Below are 19,051 nucleotides of genomic sequence, written 5' to 3'. Positions count from 1 at the left end.
GATTGTCTTCTTGCCAGCATCACCTTGAATTAGCAAGAAGATTTTCGTGTTGCAAAACAGCCAAATACTGCTGCCAAATACATGGGAAACAATGCTGCTGTACCAGGATAACATCCATTCTTACTGTTTACGTAAAAGAAAAAATTATGTAATAATTTTTTAAATATAATAAATATAATAATTATATAAATATGTGTTAAATTATATAATAAATATAATAAAATAATAAATTTATATAAGAAAAATTTAGGATGAAAAACACCATCCAAAGACATTGATGAAGAGTTTAAGTTAAAATGGAAGGTTTGCCATGTTGGGCAGAATGTGTATAAGGCCTCTCTGAAGGGTCAGTGTAAGGAGACTGCACTAGATTTCATGTTGGATTGTAAGTTCCCATTTGTAAAGAAATTTAAAGGAGGACACTTTCTCTCAGCACATAGTGACAATGGTGACTGGAAGGCAAATGCAAACAGATCCAGAAGACCAGGGAGTACAAGTATCCCAATGTCTTTGGGTCTCTGGGGAGTTTGATTCTGAATGGTTTAAAAAAATAGTGGTGATGTTTGGATTCAAGATTTTGAATCTTTATTTTTTTTTCCCCAGTTCTTATGAAAAGTCACATTTATACTACCTTTCTTGTTCTGGGATCTCCTTTGCTGTGTACAGTGTTTTCATACAAATAGCAGAGTATCTAAGATGTTTTAGTAGCTTTTGGAGGTAAGATGAACCAGTTCTACTCCTCATCGGTTCCGGAACTGAGTCTCTGTGACCACAGCTTGGTGCAGCACAGCGCTGAAAGGAGCTGTTTTCTCAGCTCTGGGAAGACAGGGAGGAAATTCCTGTCTCCTAGCACCAGCTATGCTGTAACTGGGGCAACGAAGCCGAGGACTGAGAGGAAGAGAAAGCGTCGGAGAAGTTCACCTAGCTAGAACAGGCAGAGTAACGGGTTACTAGGGCGTCTGCAGGTAGTTTTCCCTCTGACCCAGCTTGCTCATGGACTCTGTGGTTGTGTAGGGCATGTGGGCCATATCGCTCTTTCTCTCCTCCCATTCCTTTTGACATGTTTATTTCTCATGGCAGTTAATGTATGGGTAAATCTGCTGTAAAGCACTACTGAGGACTCAGAGTCCCTGGTGCCTTAGAAGAGAGCAGGCTGTGGGGAGGAATGAAACTGGAGAACATGGAGAGGGTAGGGTGAAAAAATCATGCTTGACAGATATCTGGAGAGAGTAAGAAAGTGAAAAGTGAGCCTGAACAGGGAAAGAGAGAAAAAGAAAGTGTGTGGTCTGGAGGGGAAGAAAGCCTAGTGTTGTAAGCTAGCAAGAAGAGAGCTAGGGGAGAGTTTTTTCTTCTTAGCAGAAGAGATAGGAAGCTGATTGTTTTCGTACCTTTTGTAGTACCTGAAATAGTTCTCTAATTCTTTTTCAGTGTGAGTAACTACCAGGATACTTATTTTGAGTGGGAGGACCAAAATCTTCTAAGCAAACAAAAAACAGGTTGATGAAAGACAAGGCAAAATGAAGCCAAAACAGAGACCCATGGTCCCAGGGGTAAGTTCTTTCCACTAGAACTGTGAAAGATTGATATATCTTTTTCAAATTGGCCATTACCAGTGGCTTATGGTTTCACATTAAGAAGGACTTTATTTGAAGACACTCGTTCTTGTTCAATATTTTTGGGGCCTTAGCCTTTATAATAATAGCCTTTTTATTAATAATCCCGTTGCTCAAGTGTTTAAGAAGCATTAACTCTTTGAATGGTTAGGTAGCATAAAAATCAAGAGTTGGCGTTAGAATGTACAATGGTTTTCTTCGTAACTCTTATACCTTTATGAATGAAGAAGTCTACCAATAAACTGCACAGTTTATTCTGTAAAGGTACCCAAAAGCCCAATCCTTTAGTCATTAATCAAGGGCAATTCATGCTATCTTTATTGAAGCATGCCTGGCAGTTACAATGATTTCTGTGTGTCTCTGTGAGACGGGATTATTAATAAAAGTTGTCCTATTTCATTTTCAGTGAAAACTGAAAGTCCCTATTCTTTTTGAATGAACGTTTTTCAAAGCAATATAATTCATAAATGCCTTTGAAAGTGTTTTTCATATCTCTCTAGTCACAAAATGATTCAGTGTATAACATGAGCCATCCAAAACAGTTACCAGAGTTACCACCCATACCTGCTGCTTCTTCAGCTACACCTTCAGATTTGTATCAGGTATGTGCGCTCTCCCCTTTTGCCAGGATAAACGTTAAATTACATCTGCTAGAGTGACTTTAGGCATTATATACTACTAAGCCTTAGGAATTGAAGATGGGAAAACCTAATTAAATTACTCTTGTTAAGTACTAAGGAGATCACTGAGTATTTTATTAGAGCTGCTCTTATTTTAAAAAAGTGTTGTTGCAATTTACATTATTTGGAGATTAAACTGTGGCAATTTAAATGTTTGTTACATTATAGTTCATTATTATTTGCTGTTGCATTTTGGCTTTAAAATATTTTTCATCCAAACAAATGTTGATTTTTTTTCCTTTTTTTTTTTTTTTTTCCCAACATAAATATTTTATGGCAGAGCACAAAACAACTGAATTAGAATGGTGTTCCAAAAACAGCTGAGAGCTTGGCAGGTGCAGCACTGATCTGAATGAACAACTTGTACAGATGACACAAATAAAAATTACATATGCCAGGACTTAATGGGAAGAAGAAGAGAGGCCTGGCATTCCTTATCATACATGCCTCCCAGTTGCTCATTTGGCTCATTTGTGTCACTACTTCAGTTTCTCTGAGATTTCTTTTCTTAGTAAGATACTGTTTGTGAAGAAATTGTGCTGGAAAATGTCTTATGTTGGTCTTTATTTGAGATTAAGAAACTTTAACTGAAAATGTATGTTTTTTAAAAGTGGAAAATTACTTAGTGAAATGTTGCATAAAAATCTTTTATTGTCATGAAAAATTCAATTAAATTTTCTGGGGAAATGTCAAGGTTTAAATACAACACAAGCTGATTTAGCCGCTGAAATTTTTGTCACATAAGAAGGCTCTGCGTGCAGAAAGTTGTTCTATGTAGTGGGAAAGAAAGAATGTAGTTTTGAAAGCAGACCTAATTAGGAGAAGAACTGAGAATTTGGAGTTTATACTCAATTCAGCAATTCCTAGAGATAGCCAGCGACTTTTCTCAGAAGATCTCCAAATCTCCAAACTCTTTTCAATTCTTGTATGAGTTCAATAATGCGAAACTGTAATTCAGGGACCTACTCAACTGTCTCGTGTGTGCAATGGAAACAATGGAACTGAAATGATCCTGTGAACTTTCAGAAGCTACTTTAAGGAATATGGTTGCAGCGATAGTGTGATAATAGTGTTATTCCAACTAAGTAAAAAAAAAAAAATCATTAAACCCGATGTAATACAGAAGCTAAATATGAATTTAAAATAAGAGCTTTAGGCACCATGATGTGAATTACATTCATTATTCTATCTTACATGCATTTTCTCTCTTAGGGTATCTTCATTAAAAAAAACATACTTTTCTATCCCACATCCCTTATGCCTGTGAGCTTCTTCATTAAAGTTTAGATCTCAGGGCTGATAAAGAGCCAATCGATAGATACTAATTCACCTGAGAAGAAACATGGAATGAGTAGACAGAAGAAATATATTACAAATTGACGTGGGAGAGAGAGAAAGATGAGAGAAGAATTTGCTAATTTGTATTATTGTTCAACTGTTACAAGTATCGAGTGTAGATGTATGATTAACAAAGGCTTGAGGAATAACAAGTTTTCTAAATTTAACCAAATGTATGGTGAAGAAAAGAAGCAAGAGGGACATGTGGGGAAGTAGTGAGTACCAGATAACGTACTAACGCTTTCCTCTGTTTTATTAAAAAAAAAAAAAAAAAAAAAAAAAAAGCATGAGTACTCCCACAAAAGACACAAATTCTTTCTTAGATGTATGTGGAGCATTGGGGTCTAAAAAGAAATTGGTGGTCAAATGACTCTGACTCAGACTTGTATATTTAATCTTTATGGTGATATTTTTAGCTCTGTGAAGACCTAAAAACATTGTGCTATGTACAACTATGGCTTCTTTGTTTCTCCCATTGCAGTTTGTCCTTAAAAGACGATGTTATCCTCGTTTGATGCAACAAGCATCATGGACTTTGGCAGCTCCATTCAAAGAACAGAGTCACTACCGAAGCCCAAGTGACTCCATAGCTAATAATTATACTCCTACTGCACGGGATTTAAAACTGAAGAATCTTCACAAGTTAACATCCTCATCAATGACAAGGACATCACTGGGTTCAGCAGAGTGGAAAGCTGCCTCACTGTGTATCCACATTTGAACATGTTCATAGGTTTAGCCTTACTTGTTCTGTACATAACTTGTTTATTAAAGCATCATCTAGCAAAATCACTCTTCCCTAATAAATTCTTCCAAGTGTATTACCTGACAGTCAATATAGACAAATTGCCAAAAGCGTGCATTCATTTTAGTAAAGGTAAGGCCTAATAAATTTGTTAGATTCATCCTCCCAAATAATCACACATAATTATTAGGAGGGAATTGTTTGCAAAGCAGAAGGCGAACAAGATGCAAGCTCTGATTGAAGTTAGAAGTAAAAATTGGTACCAGCAGCAAAATATGGAAACACATTCAACATGTACACCTCTAATGTTCATATTCATGAGCCTTGCATAACATAATAAAACAGGAGACAGGCATCAAAATATTCCTGTGAGGATCAACTCCAAGTAACATTACTTAATACACTTCTTATGTCTAAACCACGCAGTAGAAGTTTGTGTTAGCAAAATGTGTACGCACATGTAAGTCTTATGAATCTTATTCATAAGTCTTATTTAAGTCTATATTATGCTGTTGATTTGATATGACATTGTGATATAATGCAGATAAGGATATCAACAGCTGTAATACTCTTGCTATTTAAGTGGGCAGAAAACATGGTTTGTTCAGAGAGATATGTAAGCACTGAAGTCAGAAGTGTGAGCTGAATGCTTTCCTGAACCTAGTTTTTAGTTTCAGATTCAGCAAGATTCTTTAACATGTGGTTTTAATGTCTTGCTAAATCCTTGGTCAGAACTAAGGATTTCTTTGTGATATTGCATTTGTCTGGCATTTCATTACCTGATGGAATTGATTTAGTGTTTTTTGTTGTTGTTGCTGTTGTTTGTTTGTTTGTTTTTGTTTTACCGATCTAAAATAATAACTTATTTGAAAAATATTCCTTTATGTGACTTTCTTAACTGGCACTTAAAGCTTCAAAAGATTTTGCGCCTTCCAGGAAGAGACTCAAACTTGCACAGAGAAGTCAATGTGATTCTGCTAGGTAATGTTCTATAATAGTATAAAGATACAAAATATTACAGTCATTCTAGCTATTTGATTTGTGCTTTAATTTTTCTTTTGACTTGGATGCTATGTTCAGCATCATTACTAAAATTTCATTGTGTTCTAAATGAGTAGCTTTCACTGCTTCTTTGTGGCAGGGCAAATTTCAGTCTTAGGCATGCTAACAAGGTCTTCCTTTTACAATGATTGATTTGAGAACCCAGAGTTTAGTTAATGGAGATGCAACTCAGTTGTTCTGTGAGTGTTTAAATGCTCTGTAATGCTGCTGGGGTTTTGCGAAATTGGTCACTCTTCTATCATGAGTGTGTGTGTATATATGTGTATATATATATATATATATATATATATATTTTTTTTTTTTTTTTTTTTTGCTTGTATTCATCTGTAAAATAGGGAGAGAAATAGTCACCTCTGGAAGTGCTATGACAGTAACTATCTTGTTCCATGTTAAGATAATATGGTGATCTGTACCATTAAAATGACAAAATGGAAACTTAAATTCTTTTCAACTATGGATGGGATTATGTGGAATAAATCAAGTATGGAGTGACAGTTTGTTGGCTGATTGTTGCATGTCCTGAGGAGTGTAGACAAAAGATTTATAGAAAATAGCATATAACCTGACAGTGAAATCTGCAGTACAACATCTATGCAAATGAGCCAATTTAAACTTTTGGGTCATATTGTTAAGATTTTGGAAAGATAATCACCTGAAAATAGGTAAGATCATGGGCAACCTACGTAGTAATGCAAGTAGATCTGGCACTGATAGAATTGCTTATAAAATCTTGCATGTCTCAGTGATATTGTAGAATAGGAAAGTTTACATGATATTAAAATGATATATTACTTTAACAGAGGAAATACAATCTGGTATGTTACACAATTTTACTGAGTAATTGAAAACTTCATCATAGGCCATACTTGTCCTCAGTGCAGTAGCTTATTGTTTGTCCATGTTAATTTAAGAATCAGTTACATCTTCTTTAGTCACTTGTAGTCTTTTGTTTCAGAAGTACACCAACATTGTTAAACAGTTTGGATCTCATCTCACTGTGTGTACCTGCTCATATGCCAGAATTACATGTTATACATTATACAGACAACCAACCATTGACTCCAGAAGAACAATTTGTTATCATGCACTTACATGAGGAGGAGATAAATAAGGAAGAAAATTCACCTTCAAGTAACGATATAGAGGTATTTACTTTTCATTTTATGGTTGAGAAAAGCAGCAGCAGTAATCATCAGTGATACATCTATAACCTCTTTACTTAAAAGTAGTTGAGAAGAGAACACAGTGCAGGAGGTTTAGAAGATGTAAATATGAATATGTAGCAACTTGCTGTTAAATTTTATTTCCTTTCCTATTTGTTTCTCTTCCTAGCTCCTTGGTGTGCTTCTTGTCCAAAGGGTTTGCAAGTAAAACTATCTTTCCAAATTCTTAACCTCTCACATTGTTGGCTTGTACTTCAGAGATCAGTAATTTAATATGCTGCACTTAATTTAATATATGCTTACATCAAAACGTGCAAGTATTGTAAAAATGTCAGGCATTAACAGTGCTTTAAAAAGAACCAGGAGATAGACATAGCCAAAATCTGTGATATTCAAGTACCTTTTGATTGCAGAAAAGGTTCAAGTAATAGAAGAGCCAAAAATATTTCATAGTTATTCATTATTTGTCAGAAATGTCCTACAATAAGTGTAATATTTTATGTATTATTTTGTAGCGGTACTGTTACTACATACATAATGGAGTACAGGAAGACATGCTGGCACCTCAGGATAAGGAAGTAATGAATGTGATTTTAAAACAAATTCCAGCTCATCTTCTTGCTAATCTATACCTGGAGAATTCACTTGTTTGTTTAAAAGAGGAGATTAAGGCAGACTATCGAATCAGCCTCATGAAAGCTATTGGTAAGACTCATAATCTCTTAGCAATTCAGAATATGTAAACACTTATTGCACTTTAAGAGCAAATCTCCATTTTGTTCTTAGTGCCAGTGGAGAGTTCCTTTGGGGTCAGATAATATAGATCAGACTTTTGAATATCATGTTTCCTAGATGCAATGGATGATTTCTGTTATATTAACATTTCTGTGTTTCACAAACGTTTAAGAAGCTTTCTAAAAATCGTGCTTTAAATGAAGGTATTTCTATCCCCAGTTAACAGACAACGTGTTGAAGCGTTAAGAAGATGTCTTGGAAAGATAGGATGAAAAGCTCTTTCTCCTGTCTCTCTGGTTCTTTTTAGAACCAGAACCAATCCTTATTTTCTTTTTTTTTGAAAATACTTCATAGTTAAGTTGGTAATTTGATTATTGTGCGGTACTTTAAAAAAAGTACTCCTAAAAACAAGTTTTAAATGTAGAGAACTCTATGAGTTTATAAGCTATGGAGATACTGTGTTTTCATATGTGGGTATGACACAATCTCACCATAATGTATACATGATTTGTTCTAGTTGATTACATCTTGATGGATCCAGCTGAGAGAGAGAGACTTCTAATTAGAAGTACCCCACGCCCTTTTCCCCAGAGAGTTATCCGTGCACCAGTCCCATGGCATAGCTCTTATGAAGAAGCAAAAAGCTGGAATGAAAATAGTCTATTCACAGTGAATCCACTGATGTACACTTTGCAACAGCTTTGGCTTTCTGAGTAAGAAGTCTTGTTCATAGGATCACAATTAAACTGGGAATGTTCTCATTTAATGGCTCGATTAGAGTGCATCTGCTGACTTGTCTACATATGCTGCTGAGGTTCTGGTGGGGGCAGTAGAGAGAAAATTACAAAATCTGTTCTCTTTTCTGAAGATTTTTTTTTTTCTCAGTCTTCAGCAATCTCAGCCATCTTCACTTGCAGACTGTAAATACAAGTGTGAATGTTGTACATGTCCACAGTGAAGAATGTGGACTTAGTGCTATGAAAAGGTCATCCCCTTTGTTAAAAGATGTTATCCCTAAATTGAGTCCATGCTCAATTAAATAGTAATTCAGAATTCTCATCTTCATTCCTGAAGTTAACAAAAGAAAAGCATTCGCATCTCTTTAAACTGAGTCCCTTTCAAATGTTTGTAGTTGGAAATTTTACTGGGGACTTTGGAAAACTGAGGCATTTTTTTCTTGTGAAGTTAATATGGTAGTTACTAATCCTTACCACTGTTTTTTGTTTGTTTGTTTTTGCATTTAAATAACATTTGAAGTAGTTTAAGCTCTTGTTTGTTTCAGATGGTAATACATGCCATGTTGATGAAATTAAAAAAAAAAAAAAAAAAAGATTACCTCCTCAGGGTAGCCAGAATAGACAAGAAAGTACTCTGACTGTTTTAGAAAAAAAATAACACAATTCGAAATCTGACAAATACAAAATTAAATTTATGAAGCCCTTTACATTTGCTAATAGCAAAAAACAATCAAGCAAAGAAAAAATATTAGAAATGGACTTGCTGGACAACTTAGCAGTGACAAGACATGCATCGATGGAAAATATTATTAGTACATACGGTACTTCTAACATATACATATATACAATACCTACAAGACTTTCTGACTGTATTTCATAATAGTTTTTTGGTTTTATTTGTTTGTTTAATTTTAAACAGAGGTCCTTAAAGTATCTCCTGTTTTCTTTACTTTCCATAGATATAGTTATCTAAGGTTTGTCCGCATTGAAGAAATGCTTTGTGGAGACCTACCACTGCTGCCTACAGAATTTGTGGATGTCATTCAAAGACACTGTGTGGAAGCTCGAGAAATTCTTCAGAACAAGTCAGTGCCAACTGTAGTAACAGTAGATAAATAGAGTATTTTAGGGTCTGATTTATGACAAGAACAGCACATTTAAAATTTTGCCCTCTAACATGAGAAACAAATAAATTAATTTGTACATAGAAGTGTTCAAATCCTAACTTCATTAATGTGAGGACATGATTACATTTCGGTTTCCATTTATATGGACTTCAGTTGCAAAATAAAGTGTTTTAGGTATATGTTACAGATCCTCATCCAGGTAAAACAGAGCACAAAATTCTCTCTGACTGCAGCAGCAGACAGCCATTCCCATACAGATCCAGAACCATACTGTTTGAGTGGAATATTCTCTTAATTTTAAAGGAGACCACCTGCATCCTGAGGCCTTTCTGATATATGAAAGAAGTATTTTCTCTTTGGCTTCATGCTGTTTACAGAGGAGTGTGAAAGGGGAGCTGGCTGTGAATGGATACACTTCCTTTTACAGACTGTTTCTAGCTTCAGTTCACTGAAAATTCTTGTTAAGCCCTGTCCATTTCAAAGGATTTTCAGAAAATATGTTGAATGGCTTATGTCGATACCTAATAAATTCTATCCTATGGATCCCAGAGCCTCTAGAGTTCCTGTTTATTATATTTTAATATTTTTATATTAACTAATATATATATACACATATTTAAAAAAATAGGGAGAAACTGGAGAGCTTTTTTAAACAGATCTTAGTCTAAGATGATGGTAGTCCCAACAAAAAGGCTGCCAAAGCAAAGGGATAAATAAATTATAGGGAAAAACATCTGGATCCTGAAAGAGCTTTTGGAACTAACTGCAAGAGTGCTTGCACAAGAGCAAATGGGAATAAACTGACTACACATACAGACAGATTGGAAATAAGAACCATGAGAGGAAGGGAGGCTAAATCAGCCATTCATCTGTAGAACTTGTGACAAGAAACCTGACTTTTTTCATTACAGAAATAAATTAATATAAGAAAGAAATTCTATGAGGTAATAGCCCATGACAGTAGGGGGCATCATTCTGCCACTTGATATCTTTTCCAGTCTCAAGGTTCCCACTTAATGGTAATCATTTGTCATTACTGTTTCATCTATTCATATTCATTTAAACTAATACTAGGGGCCCATGAAAACAAGTACCCTTAACTTAAAAAATTATGTTTTCTCCAAGTTCTGGTAGATAAAGTTTTAGTATGACATCTAGTTAACCGTTCTTTGGTTGCTTTTTGGATTTTGATCATTCTTTGGGTAATTTCTGAGCTTAGAATTCATTGCAAGGAGCAAGGTAAGACTAACAAGCTTTTAAAAACTTTGTATGTATTGCTTTCTTTTAGGTGGATCCCAACTTGTGCATCTATCTTCCTTGATGAGAAAACGAAATGGATCCATTTTGCTCCTCAAAATGACTATGACTCACCTCAGCGAATTGAAAGCTATTTTAGTTCAGTGGCAACTCTAATGTCATTACAACTACGTGGGATGGTTGTTAACTCCTTGGAAGATCTTCTTGCATTTTTTATGATCTACAAGGTATATGCTGTGAGGTGTATCTATGCATATAGTTTTCGGTGTTACATAGAGACAATAATTCATACAGCTATAAAATGTAATGCTCTTTGAAGGCTAAAATATTCTAGATCTTGCCTTAATAAAATATGTCTGCACCCTTCAAACTGTTCTGCCTACTAAGTGGATTTTTTTGAGTGGTCAAGAACTGTTTACTCAAATAATCCTTTTGCAGGGCAAGACTTATAATTAGCAGTTGTAAGGGTTTACAACTCTGTCTTGAATGGAAGTAGATTTCTTAATATTAATTTTCAGTTTTATCTGTTTTGGCCTTAACCTGGCAAAACACTGAAGTATTTTGTTCTGAAAGCACACAAATATTCCTTGAAGTAAAAAGTGTGCATAGTCATACCCGTAATCCTTTGCAGAGATAATTTATGTATGTGGTGTCCCCATCTATGCCAGATGAGTGCCCTGTATTATTTCAAGTAACGCATTCAATTGTGAAAATAAACATTAGATCGTTAAAGTTTTAATCACAGGTTGCTTCTTAGCGGACATGAGTTCTTTAAGTTTCAGATCACACAGGATCTACCATGGCAAGACAACATGAAACCTATTTAAACAGAATGAATGTGTCAGCTGAAATACTGCATTGCAGCCAGAAGATCACACATACAATCATAAAATCATAGGGTGGTTTGGGTTGGAAGGGGCCTTAAAGATAATCTAATTCCAATGCCCCTGCCATGGGCAGGGACACCTACAACTAGACCAGATTGCTCAAAGCCCTATCCAACCTGGCAACGTGGTACACTATGTTGTCAATCTTACGATAGGCCTCACCTTGCATCTGGATGATGGTGCTGCTGCTGCTGCTTTTTTGTTTGTTTGAAATCATTATAGCATCTACATTATGAGCCTAGTCATGGATTAGGACTCAGTTACTGTAAAAGTAATTTGGGGGTAGTATAGTTCTTTTTAACCATACAAGACAATTAAACAAAAGCAAAACAACAACAAGGTCTTGTATTTGATACTGGATTTTAGTTCTGATAGCATTATAGATTTTTTTTTTTCTTTGAGTTTTGGTTCTGCATGATAATTAGTGCTTTACTTCTGTTAGTTCAGTAAAAACTGAGGCAATTAGGCTTAGATCCAGTTTCCTAATTCCAGATCTTATAGATTCATTTAAGAGTTGGCCCTTCAAAATTTTATATATTGGGGCATCAGTGTTATGAACAAGAATCGCAGAAGAAAATCCCATTGATGCTGTACCGTTAAAAGTGGGGGGAATGTGAATATTTTTTAATTATTATATTTATAGAAAGCTTATTTAACATGTCCAATTTTAATTCTTTTTCCCTAAGGATGGGAGTGATTTTACAGAACCATATCAAGACATGAAGTTCTTTGTACCTCAAATGCTAATAGTCAAACTCAATGTGGAAGAACCCAAGATTGTCTTTGAGCCATCTTTGAAAGAATGTTGGGATTTGATCAGTCATTGCTTCAGGGAGATCCTACGAAGCGCAGAGGAACTTCCAAAGGTACTAGATAAATTAAAGCTGCGTGCAAAATACAATGTGAATAAAAATTGTCTGTGATATAAAAATGAGGCAGAAAACTGCCATATACAGCATAAAGATGTGGGTCACATATCAGAAACCATGTGAAATTTTGTGATTATAGAAGATAGCATAGGAATTGTTATTTTTCTGATTCAAGTTTTAAAGTCCTGGTCTGATTTTTTTTCTGTGTGTGTGTGTAGTTTTCACAAACAAACTGCATATGAAACTAAGTGAAAATTTGTTCAGAGATTATTACTACCTTTGTTGCTACAGTTTTTGTTATAGTTTGTGGGTTTTGTTTGTTTGTTTTTTCCTACAATAGAAATACTTTGTCTACTTGGATGAGTTGTGTTTGTTCCATTGTGCAGCACCCACTGGGATACTTAAATGTTTCTACTTAAAATGTGAGGAACAGCCTACTTACGTACAAACATGGGGTCCAAGAGAGGTTATCGGTCCTTTAGTTGAATACCTATCTTGGCACTTTTAATGTAAATATCAGTACCTCTGTATAGATTTTTTGCGTATATGTACTGGCTTAAGCATTCAAAGTGTTTGAACTCCATAGAATTGAAGGCCCAGGCTTGTGTTTACTAAATTATACATTTTTTGAAATGGATGGTGAATGGATAATAGAATATCTTATTTCCTCTGTTGTACGTGCTATCACATTATTTGCAATGATTTCCTTCAGGTAGAAAAAATTCTCTTTCCACAATTAAAAAGAGATGATCTCACTCTCCGTACGGTCAAACCAGATGAATTGTTGTTTTCAGATTATGTGAACAAGCTTGAAATGATCTTTGAGAGCAACATACTTGGTCCACAGAAGTGAGTTTTTTCTGTTGGCTCTGTTGCCCATCCAAGTCCTCAGATTCATAACATTATCTCTTCAGCTCAAACGTTAAACAGTTTGAGCTGATTTGTTTCTTATTATAGAGAATCTTCACCTTGGGATCTTGTGTTTGTTTTTGTGATCTGTATTTAAGGTATTTAAACGTGTACAAGAAATACAGCAATCTTTTGAACAACAATGCACAGCAAGATGTTACAGATTTCTTGAAAGAAGATCATTCTTTAAGAGCTTTGGCAGAGGTAAGATATAACTGATAACTGCTTACGTGTTCATACAGCAGCTAACACATCACGCTTGACTTTGTAGTATATTGCTGTTCTAAAGAATTTCCATTTGAATGGCTATGTTTGCACTTGGGAACACTAGGGAATCCATTGCACTTTACATAGCCCCTTACTGTAAGGCTGCAGTAGCAATGGAGAAGGAGGTTTCTCTATGGCCTTCTTCTGTGGGTTTTGTTGGGTGAAATAGCCAGTGGAAGACTGCCCAGAGTATTTGGTGAATCTGAATCTTACCGGTCTTTTGATTGTCTTGTCCTTAGCCCTGTCTACTTTGTTTGCTGCATTCCTGAGCTAGCTTCTGGCTGAATACTTCTTTAAGCAACTTATGGTGTTTCTTAATATGGCATTTTATGATGCAAGGCTTTCAGCCCTGAAATCTGTTGGCAATAACTGAGCTCTGAAAATAAATAAAAAGAAAAAAAATGTTGTCCCTTCTTCTGCTTGGAATATATTATCCACTTGCTGGATGGGAATTAATTAGTTGTTTCATCTATAAAGTTTAAGGAAAAACATCAGATTTTTCTTTTCCATTTGTAGAAGATTGACAGCTTAACAAAACTGAAAAGAGAGATTATGTCTATGCATGTCACTGTCCCCCTGGCCATGTTCTGTCTGGATGCTGTACAACTGAATGAGGAACTTTGCATTCGGACTCAAAATCTTAAGGATAGATTGATTGAATTTGAGGTGATGGAAAACAGAGAGTCAAATAAAAGGTACATGCTGTTGTCGTGCATGATTGTTGCTGTCTGCATGGACTAATGTTGTATATCTGTGTCTGAGATAACTTTATTCATCTACTGGCTTTTCTACCAGTGTTGGCCAGACACATGTAAGGAAACCAAACCAGTATTTAAAATTAACAGGTATAGAAATACTTGTAATAAACACATAACTTAGTCTGTACAGGGTGTACATAAAGTTTAGACTGAAAATATGGTGTTGTTCTTTCCTCCTTGACTGACCTCCTAAGATTTGAGTTGAGGTCCTTGCTTTCCCTGCTGGCATCCAGCTAAAGCAACATGAAGAATGTACTATGGAGCTAAATTTTTGTGTTGTCTCCGATTTATTTATTTATTTTGTTAGGGAAGTACTAGTTCTGATTTCATACCATGGCAATTTTAAGTAAAAAATAAAAGAACAAAACTAAGGCTATAGTTTGGCTCCAGTGTAATGGGATAATCATGGCTCTGTGAATTAAAAGCAAACAAACAAAAAACACAGTGGCACATAAATAATTCTTTCACAGTGAATGGAAAGAACAATAACCATTGTAAAAAGAAAAAAAAGGAGGGGGAAAAGGAGGGGGGGGGAATTCAACTCACTTGTCTGCAAAGCATCTCCAAGTGGAGATGAACTGCTCTTTAGCAGCGCCTCTGTCTCCACTTACTGGGGAGGGAATCTAGGCAACAAGCTTATGCTCAACACCTAAGATTTTGAATGCTTGTGCTGGTTTAAATCAACCTATTTGTGGGTGGTTGCTGTTCACATGCCTGCTGTCTGTACAGATGTTTACAGTACTGAGCTGGAATCTGGAACAAGACATTTTATCATTTTAATGAAGAGGGAAAATACTGTTTTTTCCATGTGCAAAATAAATAAATAAATGTGATTTTTTAATAATCTTCCTCTTTATAACTGTGTTTCATCCCATGCACTTAATTTTATTTTTTGGGGTGATAGTGAGCTCTTGCTTACTGTATTCAAACATTGCTTTCTGCAGCAAGTCAGATCTTGAAAGAGGAAATTCTAAGCCTATGGGAAGTAAACTGTTAATATTCTGTTAATTGTAATTTGGAATCAATGTAGTGATCGCTTTATTATATACCAGTTCTTGTAAACATAGTAGGACAATAGAAATTATTGTACAGAGTGAAATATCATCCTTAATAAATGCATATCTGCTGTGTGTATTCATCTTAACACTTGCTGTTTAAAAGACAAACTTCATTAATAAGATCTTGCATCCTACTTCATTTATGATCCCAGTGATGTGTCTGTTTACTTTTTGTTGTAGACTTTGTGATGAATATAACATAATTGCAAAGAGATTGAATGAGCTGCCTCTGAACACTGAGGAGCTAGTAGAATTTGATGCATTCTTAAAGAAATCCAGTAAAGTTACTGCATCTAAACTGAGACAGGAGGTCTCTGAAGCAGCACGCAGACTGGAATTCCTCATGGACTATGCTGATCTTACTAGTATGTCTCAATTACAGATTATGAAAGTCTCCACATGGAAGTATTTATATATAGATACTGGGATAGATGTTGCATCATCTAGAATGCTGATGAAAGACTGTGTACTGAGAACACTTTGAAACATTTTCATAGAATAGGCAGTGATTTAACCAATACTATTTCATGTCATAATAATGAAATCAAGTAGTCTGCCCTTTGTGAAATCAGTAGGCTGTCCTTTGTGAAAGATATTTCTGCCTACTCTATCCACTGCTGCAGGAATTTTGAGGGAAATCATATGGTAGTTTGGAAATGACCAGCAACAGTTTTTCAATATATGGAAGTGTAATGAATTTGTTTTATTGGAATACTGATTTTGGAGCAGGCTAATTATTAGAATGTTTTTGCCAATGTTAAGAAATTCAATCAGCATCTTTACATTTTATTTTTTAGCAGATGTCATATTTCACAAACAATATTTTGAAGAAACTAACACCTGATGCACTCTCTATGCTTTTCTGAAGGATGAAACATACCCTCAGTGCAAGAAATAGAGATGGCTCAATGCCATTCATTGGATTCTAGTGGAATTCCCAAGTGTAATTACTGGTGGAACTAGAAGCAGAATGTATCCTAGTTCCAAGTGATAAAGGTTTAGGCTGAGCAGAGGCTTCATGCAACATTTATTTTGCCAAAGGGTAATGAACTGAGTGTGCTGAACAAATAGAGAAATACGAAGATGTAAATGTTGGCTCATTGTAGTTATTATGCTATTGCTGTTGTGAATAATTCAGCATTTACACATTGTGGACTAAATGTTTTAAACGTTACTTTTATCCACCTTTTTTAGATATTTGTTATATATTTGGTTTGGAATGGTCTGTGTCTTTATATAGTTGGACTCAAATATAGTTTAACAGAATACACGTTCTGGAATAGTTGTTCTCACCAATTTCTGTCTACTAAGATCTTATTCAGAGAATTTTACGCTGTTCACTTGATTTTAATCTGTTTCAGCAAGCAGTTCTTTTTGCAGTGAAGATAATTCTGTTATCAGCTTGAAATACATAGCTTCTTGGAAAGCTTATTTCTAACTCACATATTCCTAAATACAGTTTTAGTTTTTTTGCTTACTCTTCACACCAACCACTCTATTAGACCATTGATATATAGGTATTTTCTTCAAGATATCTATTTTTTTTTTTCCTTTTAGGTTATGACATACACCTGAATAGCACGGTTTTCCATTGGCCTAATAAGATTGAGACAATGTTTGATAACAGTAGAGATGAGTTGTATAGCAGGAGGAATCATATAGAGATGGTGTTGCTTGAGAGGTATGGTGTTAGGACATTTTCTTTCACTGGATATTTCTAAAGAAAAGAAAATATCTGAAAATATCTCATCAGTAAAAGGATATTTATTTTACCAGTAAAACTTGGAAAGTAGCTGAGAAAGTATGGGAGAAACCTGGTTTGCAGTATTATGGAGATTTCAGAAAAATATGGTTGATCAGGGTAGATTAGAATATTCCTGTACTTAAATAGGTCTTAAAGGAGAAATGAAAGATATTGCTAGAATAGTCCTAATTCTGTCCTGTTATATTGCTTGGCTTGGCATTAAACATTTTCACAATGTTTTCACTCTTCCTTTATTTGCTTTAAGTGGTAAAAGTAGCAAATGTAAGTGAACTGAATTTGAAAATGAAATTTGAATTTTAATGCTGTTTCATGCATACGGTTGACGTAACTGATAACTAATGGGTTTTGACTGGAATCTCTACTTAGTTTACACTAGCACTGAGATCAGTTTTCATTTCACAGTGCTTGTTATAATTCATAAAATAACCGAAACCTGAAAACGAATGAAACAGAACATCATATTACTTTACCTATCTTTACTTCAGGATTTCTCAGTTTGATGAAACTCTTGAAGGTTATAATAGAGAAGTAGAAAGCTACAAAAAGCGGGATATTATGACCATAGAAGAAATGAAGAACAATGTTGATAAATTTAAAGAGTTAAATAAGAATCTAAATAACGCAGTAGCAGAACTTGAGGTTAGTATTTTTAACAGGTATAAAGTGGGTTACAGTGTGTTGGATGCATGAATGTTTTTTTCCAGGTTCTGGACATATATTATCAAGCTGGCTTTAAGATTCCCAAATTCACCAACAAGTGGCCAATATCTTCTCGTCCCCATATACAGTACTAATGCTGAGCTGAAAAGCATATTTTGGGGGGGAAATGTTTAGGGAGTTTTTTAAATTAAAATAGCGAATTTCAGTATTTCTAAACAGTCGGTAATAGCAGGATACTATCCATGAAAAACATTTTTTTCTGGAAGAGCTGACTAGGAGAACAATTAGGGAAGTGGTATTTTCCCTGAATTGTGGTTTGTGCTACTTGAGCTGCATTTAAGCATCTTTCATTGTTCTCTAATTAAAAACAAATGCTCTCCAACTGTATGTATCATTTCCAGAAGTTGCCTAAAAGCATTAATATAAGTTTTCAGATGTTAGAAGGAAGCTGAACACTGAGATTCCTAGATTCTACTCAGGGCTCTTCAACCAATATGCTGTGTCATTCTTGGCTGAGTAGTTTCTTAGCTGTGCCTCTGTTGGGAAATGAGAATGGTTACCTTTGAGAGATCTCACAGGTATTGTGAGGCTTACTTAATGTTCTAAATCACAGTGAGATGATGAGATTTCTGCATATATGGAGCCTTAAGAATCAAGCTGTTAATTAAGACCTGCTCAAAAGAGAAAACTGGACCAATTAAATCAGTTTGGGATTTAGATAAATTGCTACAATCCCTATATATCAAGAACCTTAAACTGATTTAAAGGCATCCAGTGTATCTAGTTAGTTTGAGTTAACAGCATTGATAAGTTGTAATGGGTAGAACAGAGTAAGTTATTAAGTTGGTGAAATTTCTTAATATATATTCACAATGAGATTTGTATCCACACAATTTAAATGACACCATGAACAGCTGAGTGAATACATGAAGTTAAAGATTACCTAGAAATATGGATCTTCAAGTTTCTCTGTCTGCAACTCACATAGAATGATTAAAAGTATTACAAAAGTTCTGATGGCATTGTGAAAACAGATGTAGGACTCAATCTGAATTGAGTATTTGCATTTCAAATAGTGTTTGCCAGTGATTCCTTTCAGTATGTATGAAATGCAAAAGGCAACACTTTTCTCTAAATCTTTGCACATTCATTTATGCTGTAAGCTCTTTTGGGGAAAGACAATATTTTATATTAAATAGATGCAGCAATTAATATCCTGTTCTGGTTGAAGCCCCCAGATGTTTCTGTAATACAAGCTAAAAACAAATAATCACAAGTGGAAAAAAATCTCATAAGCCTGTGTGACTGGGGAGCTTACATCCAGGTTTCAAAGTGGCTTGGTAGCTTGTGAGACTTGGTATCACTGAATGCTATGGTAAATTGTCTATTTTTAAAATAGATATTTAAAATTACTTGAGTAG

At 34.9% G+C, this 19,051-nt stretch overlaps 1 protein-coding gene across 1 annotated transcript in view; it reads left to right on the top strand.

The window, feature by feature from the left end:
* Window positions 1–1,448: 1,448 nt before the first annotated feature.
* The window catches only part of DNAH3 (dynein axonemal heavy chain 3), a gene marked incomplete at its 3' end in the record, with an annotated part of 59,604 nt that continues 42,001 nt past the window's right edge, over window positions 1,449–19,051 (top strand). The window contains exons 1-16 of the mRNA XM_084296242.1: window positions 1,449–1,550; window positions 2,114–2,215; window positions 4,113–4,338; window positions 5,288–5,357; window positions 6,394–6,583; window positions 7,117–7,306; window positions 7,854–8,049; window positions 9,033–9,158; window positions 10,489–10,684; window positions 12,031–12,210; window positions 12,926–13,062; window positions 13,221–13,326; window positions 13,906–14,084; window positions 15,386–15,570; window positions 16,763–16,886; window positions 17,456–17,609. Coding sequence (XP_084152368.1) covers window positions 1,518–1,550; window positions 2,114–2,215; window positions 4,113–4,338; window positions 5,288–5,357; window positions 6,394–6,583; window positions 7,117–7,306; window positions 7,854–8,049; window positions 9,033–9,158; window positions 10,489–10,684; window positions 12,031–12,210; window positions 12,926–13,062; window positions 13,221–13,326; window positions 13,906–14,084; window positions 15,386–15,570; window positions 16,763–16,886; window positions 17,456–17,609 — 2,394 coding nt within the window. The 5' untranslated portion in view covers window positions 1,449–1,517. The remainder of the gene's footprint in view (window positions 1,551–2,113; window positions 2,216–4,112; window positions 4,339–5,287; window positions 5,358–6,393; window positions 6,584–7,116; window positions 7,307–7,853; window positions 8,050–9,032; window positions 9,159–10,488; window positions 10,685–12,030; window positions 12,211–12,925; window positions 13,063–13,220; window positions 13,327–13,905; window positions 14,085–15,385; window positions 15,571–16,762; window positions 16,887–17,455; window positions 17,610–19,051) is intronic.

Source organism: Netta rufina (assembly GCF_964035555.1).
Source record: "Netta rufina genome assembly, chromosome: 15".
Lineage (NCBI taxonomy): Eukaryota > Metazoa > Chordata > Aves > Anseriformes > Anatidae > Netta > Netta rufina.
The sequence above is the reverse complement of the archived record's forward strand: the minus strand, read 5'-3'. Positions and strand labels throughout refer to the sequence as shown.